The sequence below is a fragment of the Dendrobates tinctorius genome, unplaced genomic scaffold (genome assembly GCF_039654945.1).
Source record: "Dendrobates tinctorius isolate UK_male_01 unplaced genomic scaffold, ASM3965494v1 ptg000004l, whole genome shotgun sequence".
Classification (NCBI taxonomy): domain Eukaryota; kingdom Metazoa; phylum Chordata; class Amphibia; order Anura; family Dendrobatidae; genus Dendrobates; species Dendrobates tinctorius.
Window position 1 is genome coordinate 16,723,702 of NW_027361672.1, and position 17,825 is coordinate 16,741,526.

Here is a 17,825-nt window from a genome sequence, read left to right on the forward strand (position 1 = left end):
GTGCGCTAGTTGCGCTTTGACCTGCGCTGCGCACTTTTGACGGTGCGCCGTGCGCGCCAAAATCCGAAAAGTTCGATTTTGGCGCGCACGGCGCACCGTCAAAAGTGCGCAGCGCAGGTCAAAGCGCAACTAGCGCACGGCCTGCGCACGATCTGCGCACCCTATGCTAAAGATAGGGTGCGCCGATCGCAGGCGCCGCTGTCCGCTAGTAGGCGGCGCTACAAGCAAGGGGCGGGCACGCCGGGCAGAGAGCCGGCTCAGGGGCGGAGCTACCCCCGGCCGTGCGTGCGCTTAAAAAGCGCTAATGTGAAACCACCCTAAATGTAAAAGGGCCTTTAGCGCAGCTGCATTTTTGCAAGCAAAGGTTGGTTAATTGGCTCATTGTTCAGGGAAATGTTGAGGAGGCTAAATTAAACACCAAACCCTTTTGCCAGGGTGGAAAAATCAGTTCTTCTGTCACCACTGTGACATTAATAAATATTCTATTGCACCGTTATACCTGATCTTTTACTGGTTTCTAAAAAAAAAAATGACATTTTGTCTACATATGCCTTCATAGCTCCCATAATGGCTGTCATACAACTCTTAGCTTCCAGAATGGAAAAGCAAAGTGATAAACCCTGTAATGGCTGAGAAGAAATGACAAAGCAGAATTCTGAAATATTGCGGCAGAATATAAATGAGGGACTCTTACTTGATTTTTATTAGTAACTAGCTGAAGAGCCCGGCGCTGCCCGGGCATAGTAACTAACTGTGGTTAGTTATAACAAATTATAATTATCCTCCATCCCATAGTACCGTGCCCATATACCCATCATACATATCCACGATCCCATAGGCCCGTGCCCATATACCCATGACACATCCTCCATCCCATAGTCCCGTGCCCATATACCCATCATACATATCCTCCATCCCATAGTCCCGTGCCCATATACCCATCATACAGATCCACGATCCCAAAGGCCCGTGCCCATATACCCATCACACATCCTTCATCTCATAGTCCCATGCCCATATACCCATCATACAGATCCTCCATCCCATAGTCCCGTGCCCATATACCCATCATACATATCCTCCATCCCATAGTCCCGTGCCCATATACCCATCATACATATCCACGATCCCATAGGCCCGTGCCCATATACCCATGACACATCCTCCATCCCATAGTCCCGTGCCCATATACCCATCATACATATCCTCCATCCCATAGTCCCGTGCCCATATACCCATCATACAGATCCACGATCCCAAAGGCCCGTGCCCATATACCCATCACACATCCTTCATCTCATAGTCCCATGCCCATATACCCATCATACAGATCCTCCATCCCATAGTCCCGTGCCCATATACCCATCATACATATCCTCCATCCCATAGTCCCGTGCCCATATACCCATCATACATATCCACGATCCCATAGGCCCGTGCCCATATACCCATCATACATATCCTCCATCCCATAGTCCCGTGCCCATATACCCATCATACATATCCACGATCCCATAGGCCCGTGCCCATATACCCATCATACATATATACATGTATATTTGCTTATTTCAGTTGAAATGCTTTTTGGCATTTTATGAAGATAAAGACTTTTTTGGGCAATAAATACTTGTTTGCATTTACAGCAGTACATAATTAGGATGAATGATGCCAGGCAACACCTAGAAAACCTATATCATTATTATTAGGCACGCAATATGGTGGCTTTACGATCCAATGTTAAGCAACACGGTATAATATACACCCACCATGTCCTTATGTGCTGTCGCAATAAGAAGAGCCCACTTAGGAGCCATGTGCTGTCTTGGGCTCAGTGCACTTAGCCACTGATCCGTGAACACACTGCCCATCAAATTACAGTGCTGTATAATAATGGGTTTAACTTTTCGGCTCATCTGCCTCCCAACTCCTGCTTTCAACCTTTGCATTTGCATTCTGCATTCGCCGATGTCATTACAGACGCAAATAAATTAAGCTGATTTACTCCTTCTGAATTATGTTATGTTTATTGATGCTTGTATAATTTAATTTCACACAGATTCCATTAAAGATTATGCTCTCTGTCACGGAATGCTTCCAGTGGGAAAATATAATCATGTTATAATAGATTTCTCTCTGGCATTATTGTACACGAGGGCTGCCTTTTTTTTATTAATAAAACAGGACACAATACAAGGGAGGGAGAGCAATGTCATACGACTACCACCGGCCTAACGGGCTAGGCGACTGGAAACACTTGTTATCACAAATTGAAAATTCTCGCCATGTTTCTGGAGGGGTTTCATGGATGTTTAATTAGGACCTAGATAAACACAATCTGCTTGCAGCGTACAGCCAACCGTTCACAACAGGTGGGTTTATAGAAATTTAAAAAAAAAAAGCATTTACAAGTAAAGCTCGTGATCCTTCTAAACTGATCTGACCCCAGCATAAATGTCACTTCTCCAATGATGCCATGAAAAATCGCTGCAAAGTGGATCTTTCAAGATTAGACATCCTTTGGAAAGGGCCATACAAAAGATGCACATAAAGGGTTAATATAATATGTGCTTTTGTTTTCTAGAAAGTCTTGGAAAAATAGGAAAGAACCTGGTTAGAGTAGTTGCTGTTCCTCTGGTTCGGAAAAATCTTTCCTATTAACTTTCATAGCAACCAAATGGAATAACTGGACAGCGGTGGGAGAAGGTGCACATGCACATTAAAGAGGTTTACTTTTACAGAAAGTTGCACCCCCAGATGCAGTTTGCTTAAATAAACAAACTGCACTTTAATCATCCTCCCCAGGTCCAGCGCTGATCTCCCTTGCTGCTCTTGGTGTCTGCAACTCTACCATCAAGTCAACAGCGCCAAAGCCAATTAGTGAGCTCAGCGGCAGAGCAGATGAGCTCAGTGATTGGCTGCAGCACGGTCTATGTGATGTTTGCACAGGGAGTAGCGGCCCAGATTTAGCACTGGACCTGGAATTATATTCATTGTTTTTGCATCAAACTGCACCTGGGGGCCAAACTATCCTGCAAACACTAAACCGGTTTGTCATACTCACATTAAATAAATTACATTAGATGGACTGGCTGAACATCTTATATGTATGGGGGCCTCCAGACTGTTCCTGGAGAAATGATATAGGGGAGAGAAAGATCACGCAACAGAAATTTCATGATCTAATCCTTATAAATTCTGGAGCGGTGTCTGCCAGCGGCTTTCTCCTCCCTCCCTGGTAAGAACGCTATGTGTTTTGGGAAGTTCGGCAGACAGCCATTCAAGGTGTATGACCAGCTTTTAGACAGCCATCAACTAATTGTCAGATATTTCTCTGAATTCCTCCATGCACAGAAACGCTCCTCCTTTAAAGCACTATGCCAATGATGGGGCACCTGGACCTAGTTATTGCATATAGAGTTATCTTCACACAGTCTTTTTTTCATGGATAGAACATGTAGCCATTGTAATCGATGGTGCTATTTACATATCCATGTTTTTTCGCAGACTATGTGTGTGTGCCAAGTACATGGAGAAATGTCTGTTTTTGTTCTGATATTATGGATGAAAAGGGTCAATACAAGTCTACTGGTCTGTGAAAAACACGTACCGGAAACAGATGGTATCTGAGTGCCATCTGTGTGGTGTCTTTGTTTAACCCCTTCATGACCTTTGACTTATCCATACGTCCACGTCAGTATTTACCAACCTTGGATGTATGGATACATCATGACGATTTTGCATGCATAGCACGATATCTGAGCCACCAGCCTCTAGCAAATGAGTTAGATCTTGAGCATGTGCATGATCTAACTAGTGTCATTGCAGCATCGACTGTTGCAAAGCATAGCAATGCTCCTACATTGCTATACTTTATAACTGCGATCAGAGTGCTGAAAGTGAGAGTCCCATAGTTGGACTAAGTAAAAAAATGAAGTATATACAGTGGGGCAAAAAAGTATTTAGTCAGTCAGCAATAGTGCAAGTTCCACCACTTAAAAAGATGAGAGGCGTCTGTAATGCCTCTTTCACACATCAGGTTTTCGCCGTCAGGCGCGATCCGGCGCTTTTGACAGAAACCGGATCCGGCGAAATGCAATGCCGGATCCGGTTCCCCCCCATTGACTTGCATTTGCGCCGGATCGCACCGGATGGCCATGCGTTTCATCCGTTTTCGCCGGATCCGGCAATGTGTCGCGATCCGGCGTCTGGAAAAAACGGCTACTGTAACGTTTTTTGTCTCCGGCGAAAAAGCCGGACACGCCGGATCCGGCGCGTCCGGCTTTTTCACACAATGAAAGCCTATGAGCGCCGCAATGCGCCGGATCCGGCAAAAGCCGGATCCGGCGGCCGGATCCGTTTTTTTGGTCTGAGCATGCTCAGTAGCTCTGCCCACAGGAGATATATAAAAGCAAGACAATGGGACCCTCAGCCACACCCAACATGCCACCCAAGCCAAGAACCAGGAGCAGGAGAAGGCAGCAGACATCTGCAGCAGCAGCACCATCAGCACCACCCCAAATGGAGCAGCATGCTGAACAACGGGAGGGGAGTCCAGCAGCAGATGAGAGACGGTAATTATCAAATCCCCCATCCCTCCAAACTAGGGCCATGGAATATCAAGATATTCATTGGCCCTTTGTTTCTCTTTATTCAACAGCCGCCAAAGAGATGCAGCAGCAGCAGCAGAAATGGCATCACTGGCAGCAGCAACAGCAGCAGCAATACCCACAGCCATGGAGTCTGGCCATCAACAGGACAGCACATCCTCTTCTGGGAGCCCTCCCTCGCATCGTCAGCATTTGACGGTAAGTTTTTATTTCCAAAATCCATCATCTCTGTAATATATGTCTATTCATTGCCTTTTATTTCAAAACAGGAATCACAAGATGAAGAGGAGCTCCCAGAAGAAGAAGGAAGGGGTGGACAGACACCTGGAGTGTGGTCACAATTGGTAAGTTTTTTGCATCAAACGCAGAAACACAACATCACACTACACACAACACATAGAAAACAATGTTCTGCAGACCACACACAGCAAACAAATGCCTACATCCAAAGACATAACATTTTTTGTTTTCTTCTCTAGTCTTCCCAATCTGGTGCTCGGCCAAGAGGTCCTCGCAGTGCCTCCCAGGGTCGTCGGCGACAGCAATGCGGCGGTCACCAGCGTGTAAGTATAAATATTTTTGCTTTGTTTTTTTGCACTTTTTATTTCATTTCTTTTGTGGAGGCTAATGTTATTTTTGTCTTTTTCTTTAACAGCCTTCACAGCGTGCTCCCGACTCTGATGGTGAGGATGGAGGACTCGATGTGGACCACCTCATCGATCTCGTCAGACAAAGGGAGCCGCTCTGGAATATGGCTGACCGCCGCCACGCTGACCTTATCGTTACCCGACGACTCTGGGAGGAAATCTGTTCGCTCCTTGTGGGCCGCTGGGAGGACCTCGATGTTCGGGCCCAGATTAAAGAGCGTAAGTATATACAGTACCGGTTGCTTGATGTAAACCAGTGTTTCCCGAACTCCAGTCCTCGTGGTCCCCACGGATCATGTGTTCAGGATTTCTATTTACTATGGAAATCCTGAAAACATGACCCCTGGGGACCATGAGGACTGGAGTTTGTGAAACACTGATGTTGTATACTAACCACTCCTTTCTCGTTTTAGGGAACAGAATTGTGAATCGGTGGCGGTCTGTGAGGGATCGTTTCAAGAAGGAGTTCAATAAAGAGATGCGGGCCCCGAGTGGATCTGGAGGACGCAGGAGCAAGTACAAGTACACACAAGCCCTGTCGTTCCTCCAGGAAACAATGCTCACCAGAAGGTAAATATTACACACCACATGTGAAAAAAAATGTTAGATGGAACTTTTTTTTTTTCAGCCAGGGCCATACCATGTCAGTATTTTAATTGTTTTGTTTTCTCTTTATTCCACAGCACGGTGAGCAGCACTCGGGAGCCTGCACGATTGGACCCTTCTGAGGCGATCCCTGAGGAGACCGGCACCGAGGGACACTTCGACCGCCCCGGTACATCTGCACCTTCCCAGCCTTCCCACACATTCGACCCATCTGTCCCATCCACCAGCACAGGAGCATCGTGGCCGCCTACATTACATGAAGCTGCTGGTGAGGAGATCGCTTTCCCTTTACCCCACCCTTCTGCCCCTGCCACCTCTAGTACACCTGCGGGTACTGGGCGGCAGCGGCAGAGGGGTCAGGAAAAGAGTTATGCGCAAGAGTTCTTGCATCTGAATGCATCTTTCCAGAACTGTCTAAAAGTCTTGTCAGAGCAAATCTCCGCAGGCTTTCAGCAGATCAACTCCAGCATTCTGGAGGTGAAGACACTTCTGCAAACCATGCATTCAGAAGCAAGATCTTCGCCAAACCACACCTTTTTCAGGTCTGTTGTGGAGCGCATGGCAACACTATCTCCTACCCAGCAGATGCATGTAATGCATTCGTGCCACGGTGCTCTACAGCAGGTTACCTCCCAACCTCCACCTCCCACCACTGTAGTTCCTCCACCTGCACCCCCTCCAGCCACTTTCCATCCTCCCCCTCCTATTACATCTGCACCCCCTCCAGCCACTTTCCATCCTCCCCCTCCTATTACATACCAGCAACCTCCCCAGTACCAGCAACCTCCCCAGTACCAGACATCTCCCCACTTCCAGCAACCTGCCCCGTACCAAGCTCCTTCCCCGTACCAAACTCCTTCCCCATACAACTTTCCATCAACATCATCTGCTCCTACAGTCCCTGCCCAACCCTCCACTCCACCGCCCACCACCTCTTCTGCCTCCAACATGTCCACCCATTCTGTAGCTTTTTCCACACCTTCACCTCTAACTGTTCCTTCCCCACCACGATCCCAGTCCTCTCTCCACACACCCAGTGTCGAAGTGTCCCGCAGCCCCTCCAGCAGTATTTCCACCCCACAATACACAGATTTGTAATGTGTTTTTTTTTTTAATAAAAATGCCCATTGGGTTTAAAACCTTTATTAAAAAAGTTTTTTGCACTTTAAAAACATTTTACAAAAAAAAAAAAAATTTTAAATAAAAGTTAAATTATCGTTTCACAATGGTTGTCTGTCTTTTCTTTCTGCGGCGAACTATGTTTAAAAAAAAGGTTAAATACAGGGTATTTCAAAGGTAAAAAGGTATTCAAAACCAGGTATATAACTGTGGGTAAATTTTAGCTTTTTGCCACAGTTGTGTTCCTGGTTGTGTTTGAAGCAAAGTATTTCACCTAAAAAGTTGTGTTTATTGTTGGTGATTTCCTAACAATGTACACAACTTTTGTTAAAGGTGAAATACTTTGCATAAAACACAACCAGGTACACACCTGTGGCCTAAAGCTAAAAATAGTAGACCATGACAAGATAGCCAACTTTGGTTGGCAAAGGTATATACTGTTGGTCCAGAAGGTACACAAGTTTGGTTTTAGGGCACAAATCTTTCACACTCTGTCATCCTGCCAGTGTACTCTGCCTTGAGGGGCCACAAGGGTCAATTTTAAAAACCGGATCCGGCGTAATCCGTCGAAAAACGGATAGAAAAACGGATGAACCGGATGAGACGGATCCGGTTTTGTCTGTCAAGAACAAGACGGATCCGGCAGAAAACCAGATCCGGCACATCAGGTTTTACAAAACATTTGCCGGATCCGGCATTCTGGCACGACGCCGGATCGCGCCTGACGCCGAAAACCTGATGTGTGAAAGTAGCCTAATTTACATCATAGGTATACCTCAACTATGGGAGACAAACTGAGAAAAAAAAATCCAGAAAATCACATTGTCTGTTTTTTTTTCATTTTATTTGCATATTATGGTCGAAAATAAGTATTTGGTCAGAAACAAGCAATCAAGATTTCTGGCTCTCACAGACCTGTAACTTCTTCTTTAAGAGTCTCCTCTTTCCTCCACTCATTACCTGTAGTAATGGCACCTGTTTAAACTTATCAGTATAAAAAGACACCTGTGCACACCCTCAAACAGTCTGACTCCAAACTCCACTATGGTGAAGACCAAAGAGCTGTCAAAGGACACCAGAAACAAAATTGTAGCCCTGCACCAGGCTGGGAAGACTGAATCTGCAATAGCCAACCAGCTTGGAGTGAAGAAATCAACTGTGGGAGCAATAATTAGAAAATGGAAGACATACAAGACCACTGATAATCTCCCTCGATCTGGTGCTCCACGCAAAATCCCACCCCGTGGGGTCAGAATGATCACAAGAACGGTGAGCAAAAATCCCAGAACCACGCGGGGGGACCTAGTGAATGAACTGCAGAGAGCTGGGACCAATGTAACAAGGCCTACCATAAGTAACACACTACGCCACCATGGACTCAGATCCTGCAGTGCCAGACGTGTCCCACCGCTTAAGCCTGTACATGTCCGGGCCCGTCTGAAGTTTGCTAGAGAGCATTTGGATGATCCAGAGGAGTTTTGGGAGAATGTCCTATGGTCTGATGAAACCAAACTGGAACTGTTTGGTAGAAACCCAACTTGTCGTGCTTGGAGGAAAAAGAATACTGAGTTGCATCCATCAAACACCATACCTACTGTAAAGCATGGTGGTGGAAACATCATGCTTTGGGGCTGTTTCTCTGCAAAGGGGCCAGGACGACTGATCCGGGTACATGAAAGAATGAATGGGGCCATGTATCGTGAGATTTTGAGGGCAAACCTCCTTCCATCAGCAAGGGCATTGAAGATGAAACGTGGCTGGGTCTTTCAACATGACAATGATCCAAAGCACACCGCCAGGGCAACGAAGGAGTGGCTTCGTAAGAAGCATTTCAAGGTCCTGGAGTGGCCTAGCCAGTCTCCAGATCTCAACCCTATAGAAAACCTTTGGAGGGAGTTGAAAGTCCGTGTTGCCAAGCGAAAAGCCAAAAACATCACTGCTCTAGAGGAGATCTGCATGGAGGAATGGGCCAACATACCAACAACAGTGTGTGGCAACCTTGTGAAGACTTACAGAAAATGTTTGACCTCTGTCATTGCCAACAAAGGATATATCACAAAGTATTGAGATGAAATTTTGTTTCTGACCAAATACTTATTTTCCACCATAATATGCAAATAAAATGAAAAAAAAAACAGACAATGTGATTTTCTGGATTTTTTTTTCTCAGTTTGTCTCCCATAGTTGAGGTCTACCTATGATGTAAATTACAGACGCCTCTCATCTTTTTAAGTGGTGGAACTTGCACTATTGCTGACTGACTAAATACTTTTTTGCCCCACTGTATATCTTGCCAACCTGATCAAAGTACAGTATATTCAAGAAAAAAAAATCAAGTATTTGTTATAATGTTTAACAGGTGATATGAAATATGAATTCAAGAAAATGATGTTATAGTAAGAAAGATGGTATGATAAAAAAAATAATAGATTTGTCACTAAGCTGATTATTTTTTTCTCAGTACTGAAATATACAGGTGCTTCTCACAAAATTAGAATATCATCAAAAAGATAATTTCAGTTATTCAATACAAAAGGTGAAACTCATATACTATATAGAGTAATTGCAAACAGAGTGATCTATTTCAAGTATTTATTTCTGTTAATGTTGATGATTATGGCTTACAGCCAATGAAAACCCAAAAGTCATTATCTCAGTAAATTAGAATACTTTATAACACCAGCTTGAAAAATGATTTTAAATCCAAAACGCTGTTCTACTGAAATGTATGTTCAGTAAATGCACTCACTACTTGGTCGGGGCTCCTTTTGCATCAATTACTGCATAAATACGGCATGGCATGGAGGCAATCAGCCTGTGGCACTGCAGAGGTGTTATGGAAGCCCAGGTTGCTTTGATAGCAGACTTCAGCTCGTCTGCATTGTTGGGTCTGGAGTCTCTCATCTTCCTCTTGACAACAACCCATAGATTCTATATGGGGTTAAGGTCAGGTGAGTTTGCTGGCCAATCAAGCACAGTGATACTGTTGTTTTTAAACCAGGTATTGGTACTTTTGGCAGTGTGGACAGGTGCCAAGTCCTGCTGGAGAATGAAATTTCCATCTCCAGAAAGCTTGTGCGCAGTGGGAAGCATGAAGTGCTCTGAAATTTCCTGGTAGACGGCTGTGCTGACTTTAGTCTTGATAAAACACAGTGGACCTACACCAGCAGATGACATGGCTCCCCAAACCATCACCGATTATGGAAACTTCACACTAGACCTCAAGCAGCTTGGATTGTGTGCCTCTCCACTCTCTCTCCAGACTCTGGGACCTTGATTTCCAAATTAAATGCAAAATTTACTTTCATCGGAAAACACCACCTTGGACCATTGAGCAACATTCCAGTTCTTTTTCTCCTGGGCCCAGGTAAGAAGCTTCTAGCGTTGTCTATTGATTATGAGTGGCTTGACACAAGGAATGCGACACTTGTAGCCCATGTCCTGGATAGGACTGTGTGTGGTGGCTCTTAAAGCAATAACTCCAGCCGCAGTCCACTCCTTGTGAATCTCCTCCAAATGTTTGAATGGCTTTTACTTAAGAATCCTTTCAAGGCTGCAGTTATCCCAGTTGTTTGTGCACCTTTTTCTACCACACTTTTTCCTCCCACTCAACTTTCTATTAATATGCTTGGATACAGCACTCTGTGAACAGACATCTTTTTTTTTAGCACTGACCTTTTGTGGCTTACCCTCCTTGTGGTGTGTGTCAATGACTGCCTTCTGGACATCTGTCAAGTCCGCAGTCTTCCTCATGATTGTGGACAGGGCCGGACTGGCCCACAGGAGAACTGGAGGATTCTCCGGTGGGCCCAGGCACTGACACCTGCTGGCATACAGGCTGCAAATAGCGGCACGCCACGCAGCTGCTATGGGAGCACCCAGTGCCAGTGGAGCAGCTGCAGGTGACAGGAGGCAGGAGCCAGCTGATGTGGCTAAAGCCTGCCTCCGCTGCTAAAAAGAAAAGAATATTCACTCTTCCCCATGCCCCCATGGGCATGGAGAGGGGTGAATATTCATTTCACTTTAATAGTGGGCATTATTTGCTGCAGGCTGCGGGTAACACTGCCCGCACTCAAGGCGGCAGGACCAGGGCCCCCACTCCCCCAGTCCACGAAGCCGCTAGATGACCATACAGTTGAAAGCAATAATGGAGGAGTGTCGGATGATGCTCCATCTCCCATTATTCCCCTCTGCCTTGACACAGCGGGTGCGCGATGACATCACTTCATCGTGTACCCGCTGTGTGCCGGGCAGACTGCTGTGCAGCTGCCGAGACCAGGGCGAGCCAGAATCAGGGTGGGAACAAGGAGGAGAGATGAGTATTGTGTTTGTATATATGGTAGTCTTCCCCCACATATGGGTTATCTGCGTACTTAGGAGAAATTGCACAAAGAATTTTGGGTTCCATTTTCTCCTGTTACCCTTGTGAAAATATAAAAATTGGGGCTAAAATAACATTTTTTGGAAAATATGTGATTTTTTTATGTTCACAACTCAACATTATATACTTCTGTGAAGCACCTGGTGTTTCAAGGTGCTCACCACATATCTAAATACAATCCTTGGGGGGTTCCACTGTCTAGGCACATCAGGGGCTCTCTAAACACGACATGGAGTCTGTTCTCGATTCCAGACAATTTTGCATTCAAAAAGTCAAATGGTGCACTTTCCTTCCGAGCCCTGTTGTGCGCCCAAACAGTACTTTTCCCCCACATACTGGGCATTGGCATGGTCAGAAGAAACTGCACAACAAACTTTGGGATCTATTTTCTCCTGTTACTCTTGTGAAAATAAAGAAATTCGGGTCTAAAGGAAAATTTTTGTGAAAATAAGTTCAATGTTCATTTTTTCCTTCTGCATTACAAAAATTCCTGGGAATCACCTGAAGAGTTAATAAATTTCTTGAATGTGGTGTTGAGCACCTTGAGGGGTGGAATTTTTAGAATGGTGCCAATTTGATGTACTTTCTGTCATATAGACTCCTCAAAGTCACTTGAAATGTGATGTGGTCCCTAAAAAAATGATTTTGTAAATTTTGTTGGAAAAATGAGAAATCGCTGATCAACTTTTAACTCTTCTAACTTCCTAACAAATAAAAAATATGTTTCAAAAATTGTGCTGATGTAATGTAGACATGTGGGAAATGTTGTTATTTATGAAGTATTTTGTGTGACATATCTCTCATTTAAGGGCATAAAAATTAAAAGTTTGAAAATTGGAAAATTTCCTAAATTTTAGCCAGCTTTTCACAAATAAATGCAAGTCATATCAAAGAACTTTTATCACTATCACTAAGTACAATATGTAATGAAAAAAAACAGTCTTAAAATCAGTGCGATTCGTTGAAGCACTCCAGAGTTATTACCTCAAAGTGACACTGGTCAAAATTGTAAAATTTGGATTGGTCATGAAGGTGAAACCAGGTTGAGGGGTGGTAAAGGGGTTAAACTTGCAAAGTATGTGAGAAGATTTATAACTATAAATTTCTTTCCCATCCATGAAAATGACTGATCACTGATGGTACAAACGGACACATGGATAGAAAACACTGATGACATCAGTGCCATTTTTTCAAGTACGTGCTTAAACATGGACGTGTGAATGAAGCCTTATTTAGTAATTTACCTCGAGGGTCTAGAAACCCTGACTTACCAGTGAATAGGAGCTCGCTACATGGCTCTGGATTTCATCCATTGTATCTGTACCATAGGATACAGTGCCCAGGTGAAGACGCTTGAAAACCATTTCATTTTGGGTAAGTGTTCCTGAAAGATATGTGTTTTAAAAGTCAGAGCATGATTTTACACCAATTTGTTTTATTAATTTGTGGTAGAGCAACTATTAAACAGAAAAACGACAAAAAATACACTTATAGTTAAAACTTAAAAGTAATGGCAGGCACAGTACTGCTTAAGGAATGTGCATCTGACTGTGGAGCACCATGGACAAAGCTAATAAAATACTGACAGTGTCCAATTCACCCCCCCCTCACACCACTCCCCTCGGTGATGTACTAATTGGGATGCCCTACTGTCCAATGGTCCTTAAAGGGGAAGGCATCTATGGCCACACCTATAGGGGTTAAATCCAGGTGCTCAGGTCAGAACTTCCTTTCCCTCCGGCGGTCACTCACTTGGATATTGCAATTCTGTAACATAGGAGCCTGTGAATGATTAATAACTGATGCTGTAAATAACAGATTGCATATGGACAGCACATGGATGACAAGTGAGAAATAGTCGTCTTGTGAATCTAACCTGAGGCTGCCATTTCCTAGGTGAAACGGATCCTGTGATGGGATTCATGCTGCCTAAACCATGTGCAGCATGAATCTGAACCTGGCTGCACTACTGCAATAATCAGTTGACAGATTCCTTTTATGCACTGCATTTTTCCTGCGGATTTCTTCCATTTTTAATGCGGTTTTCTTGCGGTTTTTGTGCGGTTTTCCACTGCGGTTTTCCCCCTGCGGATTTGGTGACTGGGAAGGTGGAAAATCGCACAAAAGAAGTGACATGCTGCAGATTTTGTACCGCAGGAAAACCGAGCGGAAAAATCCGCAGCATCTGCACAGCGTTTTTTTTTAACATTGATTTACATTATACTGTAAATCACACTGCCGATCCGCAGCGTTTCTGTGCGGTAAAATCCGCTGCGGATCCGCAGGAATTCTGCATCGTGTGCACACAGCCTAAAAGCAGTGACTGTTCAGATGCAAATTAGATTGCCGCGCTCAATAGCAAGCTCCGAAGTTGCTGCTGAAATGAAACTGACCTGTCTTTGTCATTCACAAGCTGGAGGAAGTGTGCAGAGTCCTGCATGTGATGATCAGACGTCGGGGGAGTTTTCTGCACAATGGCCAGTGAGGTCTGATGCTGGGAGCGTCCTCCCGTTGATGAGAAACCCCCGTGGAGACACTGAAAGGCACAGCGGGTAGCCTCGGCCAACGGCGCCGCTGTGAGGTAGCGTGGCTAAGCGGTGACGTCACCTGTCCGTGAATGACGGACGTGTGCAAGGGCCAATCCCGACGCGTTTCGAGAGAAACGTCCCTCTTTCTCATCACTGGGACACAGAAATGTCTGCACCCTCCACTGCGCCAGCAATGAATCAAACCCTTACTCAATGGAGAGCGGCTCCTCATGAACCCACTGCATACACTGGGCATTGACTCTAAACTGGACCCAATAGGCTCTGACATATCATATTGCATTGCGGTGACACTACTTACCTGGTTTTCCCATGCTGCTTTTTTGAAAAGGCGACTATATGATAAAGGCCAATGATTGGCCGAAACGTCGTTTAAATTGTCGCTTCACCTATCAGCAATAAACTCACCTGAAGCATTATTTTTCTTGTACGTGTGCAGTGATTTTCTCTGAACATATAGGCGATGATCAGATTACCTGTATGTAGCAGAATTACTCACTTGCTATGAGCGCCGACCACCAGGCGGCGTTCATAGCAATCTGGCAGTGACAACCATAGAGGTCGTCTCCAGAGACTTCTGGTTGTCATGCCAACCCACCAGTGACCCGATCACGTGACAGGGTCACCGGTGGGCGGATTTCCGGCCTGATGGACAGAAGTACGCATTAAATGCTGCTGTCAGAGTTTGACAGTGGCATTTAACGGGTTAATAGCCGCGGGTGGATCCCACGGCTGCTCCGAGCACTGTTCAAAACTTCTGACATGTCCTTGTAAAGATGTGTGCTCACAAGCATAGCCCATATCAAAGGGAGAGAAGCGACATGCACCATACTAGTGCGACGCGTGTCGCAAAGGGGTTAAAGACTAGTAAAACATAAACATAGCATACAAGGTGTTTTATGGTGTTTGTTTGCATATGCAATTAGGTATACCAACTTTTTTCCTCTTTTACTGCAGGCTTCTTTAAAGAGATATGGGCCTAATAACCTGTTAAATGCTGCGGTCAATCACTGACAGAAGCATTTAACAAGCGCCAGTGAGAGCGACAGTCCATGTGCCCATCAGCACGACTGTGACATGATCTCAGGGCACTGATAGGTTTCATTAGGGATGATTTAATAGCTTCGGATAAGAGCTTATTAGAATAGCTTTAGGGCTTACCGAATAGCTGCATCGGGAACCCGGACACCTGGATGCAGCTATTTGGTAAGCGCTATAGCTACTCGAATAAGCTCTTATCCAAAGCTATTCGATCAACCCTAGTTATCATGACAGTGGGGGTCTGCTGATGACCCCTGTATGGCCGGGGTCACACTTGCAACTGCAATGAGTCTCTCGCCTCAATACCCGGCTGGCATTCATAGATTGTGATTTTCTCTATACATAGCAGTGCTGATGCACCGCTACGTATAGTACAAGCGAGCAAACAATCACATCTTCAAGTGACCTAATGAGACCATTAAATACAGTAAAAAGAAAAAAAACGTTTTTTAACCCATTTACCACCTTGGGTTTTTCTGTTTTTGAGTTTGCTCCCCTTCTTCCTAGGGCCACCACAACTTTTCTATTTTTTGGTCAATATGGCCATCTGAGGGCTTTTTTTACGGGACGAGTTGTACTTTTGAAAGATACCATTGGTTTTTCCATATAGTGTACTGGAAAATGGGGGAAAAAAATTCAAAGTGCAGTGAAATTGCAAAAAAAGTGCAATTCCAGAATATTTTTTTTTCATCATGTTCACTAAATGCTAAATCAGACCTGCCATTATAATTCTGCAGGTCATTATGAGTTCACAGACACTAAACATGTATAAGCTACTTTTTATTTAAGTGGTAAAAAAATCCAAAGTTTATAAAAAAAATAAAATGTTGACATTTTCCGTGTCACGGGAAGCAATGGGAAAACAGGAGATGAGGAAGCTGGGCACCTGAACTGACCCCTCAGACTAGGGGGAGCCCTGTCTTTTCTTAACTCAGGGGTACCCTTGATGGTATTGAGGCCCGAGTCACCGACCTGTCCCTATCTCCTATCCAGCCCTGAGCTAAAACCCCAAACCCAGGAGGTGAACCGTAATGGAAACCATAGACAGGCCGGCGTCACACTAGAGAGGAATACGGACGAGTGAAAGGCGATAAAAAAACGCATTGCCCACGGACCAATGCTTCTCTATGGGGTAGCTCCCATCAGCCGTATTTTTCTCGCGTAGTGTCTACAGTCCATGCCAATCGCAGCATGCTGCGATTGTCAGCATATTACGACCGTAGTGCGCCAATGCAAGTCTATGGGTGAGCAAAAAAATTGCATTACACATAGACCACCAGTGTGACTTGTGAGAAATATGCAAGACTTTTCCTTGTGACAGGAAATGGGCCAATCCATCATCAGGAAGCTTAGACATGCAAATTAGCTCAAAAAGCGCTCCAGACATACAGGAAGTACGCCTCCACGGAGTACAGCATCATGGCACCATACCAAATCTGAATGTGGAGCTGCTAATTGTTCTTGTGCATGATCGCCCGGAATTATGGGACCAACAGGATGCACATTATGCTGACCGGGCAAGAAAGGAGGCTGCATGGAGGCGCATATGTCGCAAAATGTTCCCTGATTTTGGTGATAGGCCACGTGAGGAGCAGCAGAACATAAGTACGTGCACATAAATTATGTATGTCAAATTACCTGCCCATCAAAAAAATATTTTACAAGTAGGCCCCCCACATCCTGTGCTTCTGATATTGGGCTCTTGTGGCTTGTAAATTATTTTTTGGCCCACTGTTTGACCCTGAGAGAATGTTACCCTGTCCCCAAGCTCCTCATAATGCCTAGCAAAAACAGTTTAAGGCCTGTTTCACACTTCAGTTTTTGTCCATCAGTCAAGATCCGCCGTTTTGCAAAAAAAACAGATCCGCCATTTTGCTTGGTGGATCCGTTTTTTTCCCATTGAGTCGCATTACCGGCGGATTTTGACGGATGGCCATCCGTTGGATCCGGTTTTTTGCGGATCCACCAAAATTTTGACGTCCGCCGATATGCCCAAACGGAGCATGTAACGGGCGGCAGGATCCGCACTTCACGCTGCGCATGCCTGAAAGACTTCACTCAGCCTGAAATTTAACCCTAAAGTCTGTTCTGGCGGCTGGAAAAAAAATCTCTCTCTCTGGGCTACGGTTCCTTTAAAATTCTTCATTCATCGTATCCGTCAAAAAAACGGTCCGGTGGCATCCGCTCACATCAGTTTACCAACGGATCCGCTTTCCGCCATTTTGGCGGATTTTAACTGACACAAAAAACTGAAGTGTGAAACAGGCCTAAAGAGTTGCTAATTGCCACATGAGCTACTGTGACCCTGTGCGTCTGGCCTGGTTGCACCAATGCTATATGCCACCCTGGGTAGAACTCACACCCTAGTAGGCCACATGACTTTGATACTAGTTCAAAAACTTGTTTTAGGCAAATTGTAATTTTTCATTCTTTTATGTCACATTGCAGTCGAAGATGTGATGAGACGCTGCCGCAGCATCCGTGACCAGTATCGCCGTGAGCGCCAGCAGCAGGCAAGAAGTGGTTCAGGGGCCCACACAAAGCGGAAATATGTTTATTTCGACCGCCTCTCATTCCTCGCTCCAATTGTGGATCTCAGACCGTAAGTAGAACAAAAACACCACATGACACAAATGCTTTATAGGGCCTGATCAAAAATTTCCTTTCTCTACATTTTATATTTAATCACAGAACTCCGTCTAACATCACTGAAAGGGAGACAGGGTCTGAATCAGAGGCCATCATCGATCCTGTAGGTGGAGGGGTTGAGGTGTCTGGCACATTTTGTGACCTTCCAAGGAGTCAGGCCCAAGTGACTTCTCCGGCTTGACCTGATCCTGCCCTAGAACCTGGGCCGCCACCAGAAACACCACCACCA

General features: G+C 45.0%; 1 protein-coding gene across 2 annotated transcripts in view; it reads right to left on the reverse strand.

Moving 5' to 3' along the window:
- The window catches only part of ATP9B (ATPase phospholipid transporting 9B (putative)), a 478,099-nt gene that overhangs the window by 145,443 nt on the left and 314,831 nt on the right, over nucleotides 1-17,825 (reverse strand). For both annotated transcript variants that reach the window (XM_073566404.1, XM_073566400.1), the window contains exon 14: nucleotides 12,632-12,744. In XM_073566404.1, the coding sequence (XP_073422505.1) occupies nucleotides 12,632-12,744 (113 nt within the window). The remainder of the gene's footprint in view (nucleotides 1-12,631; nucleotides 12,745-17,825) is intronic.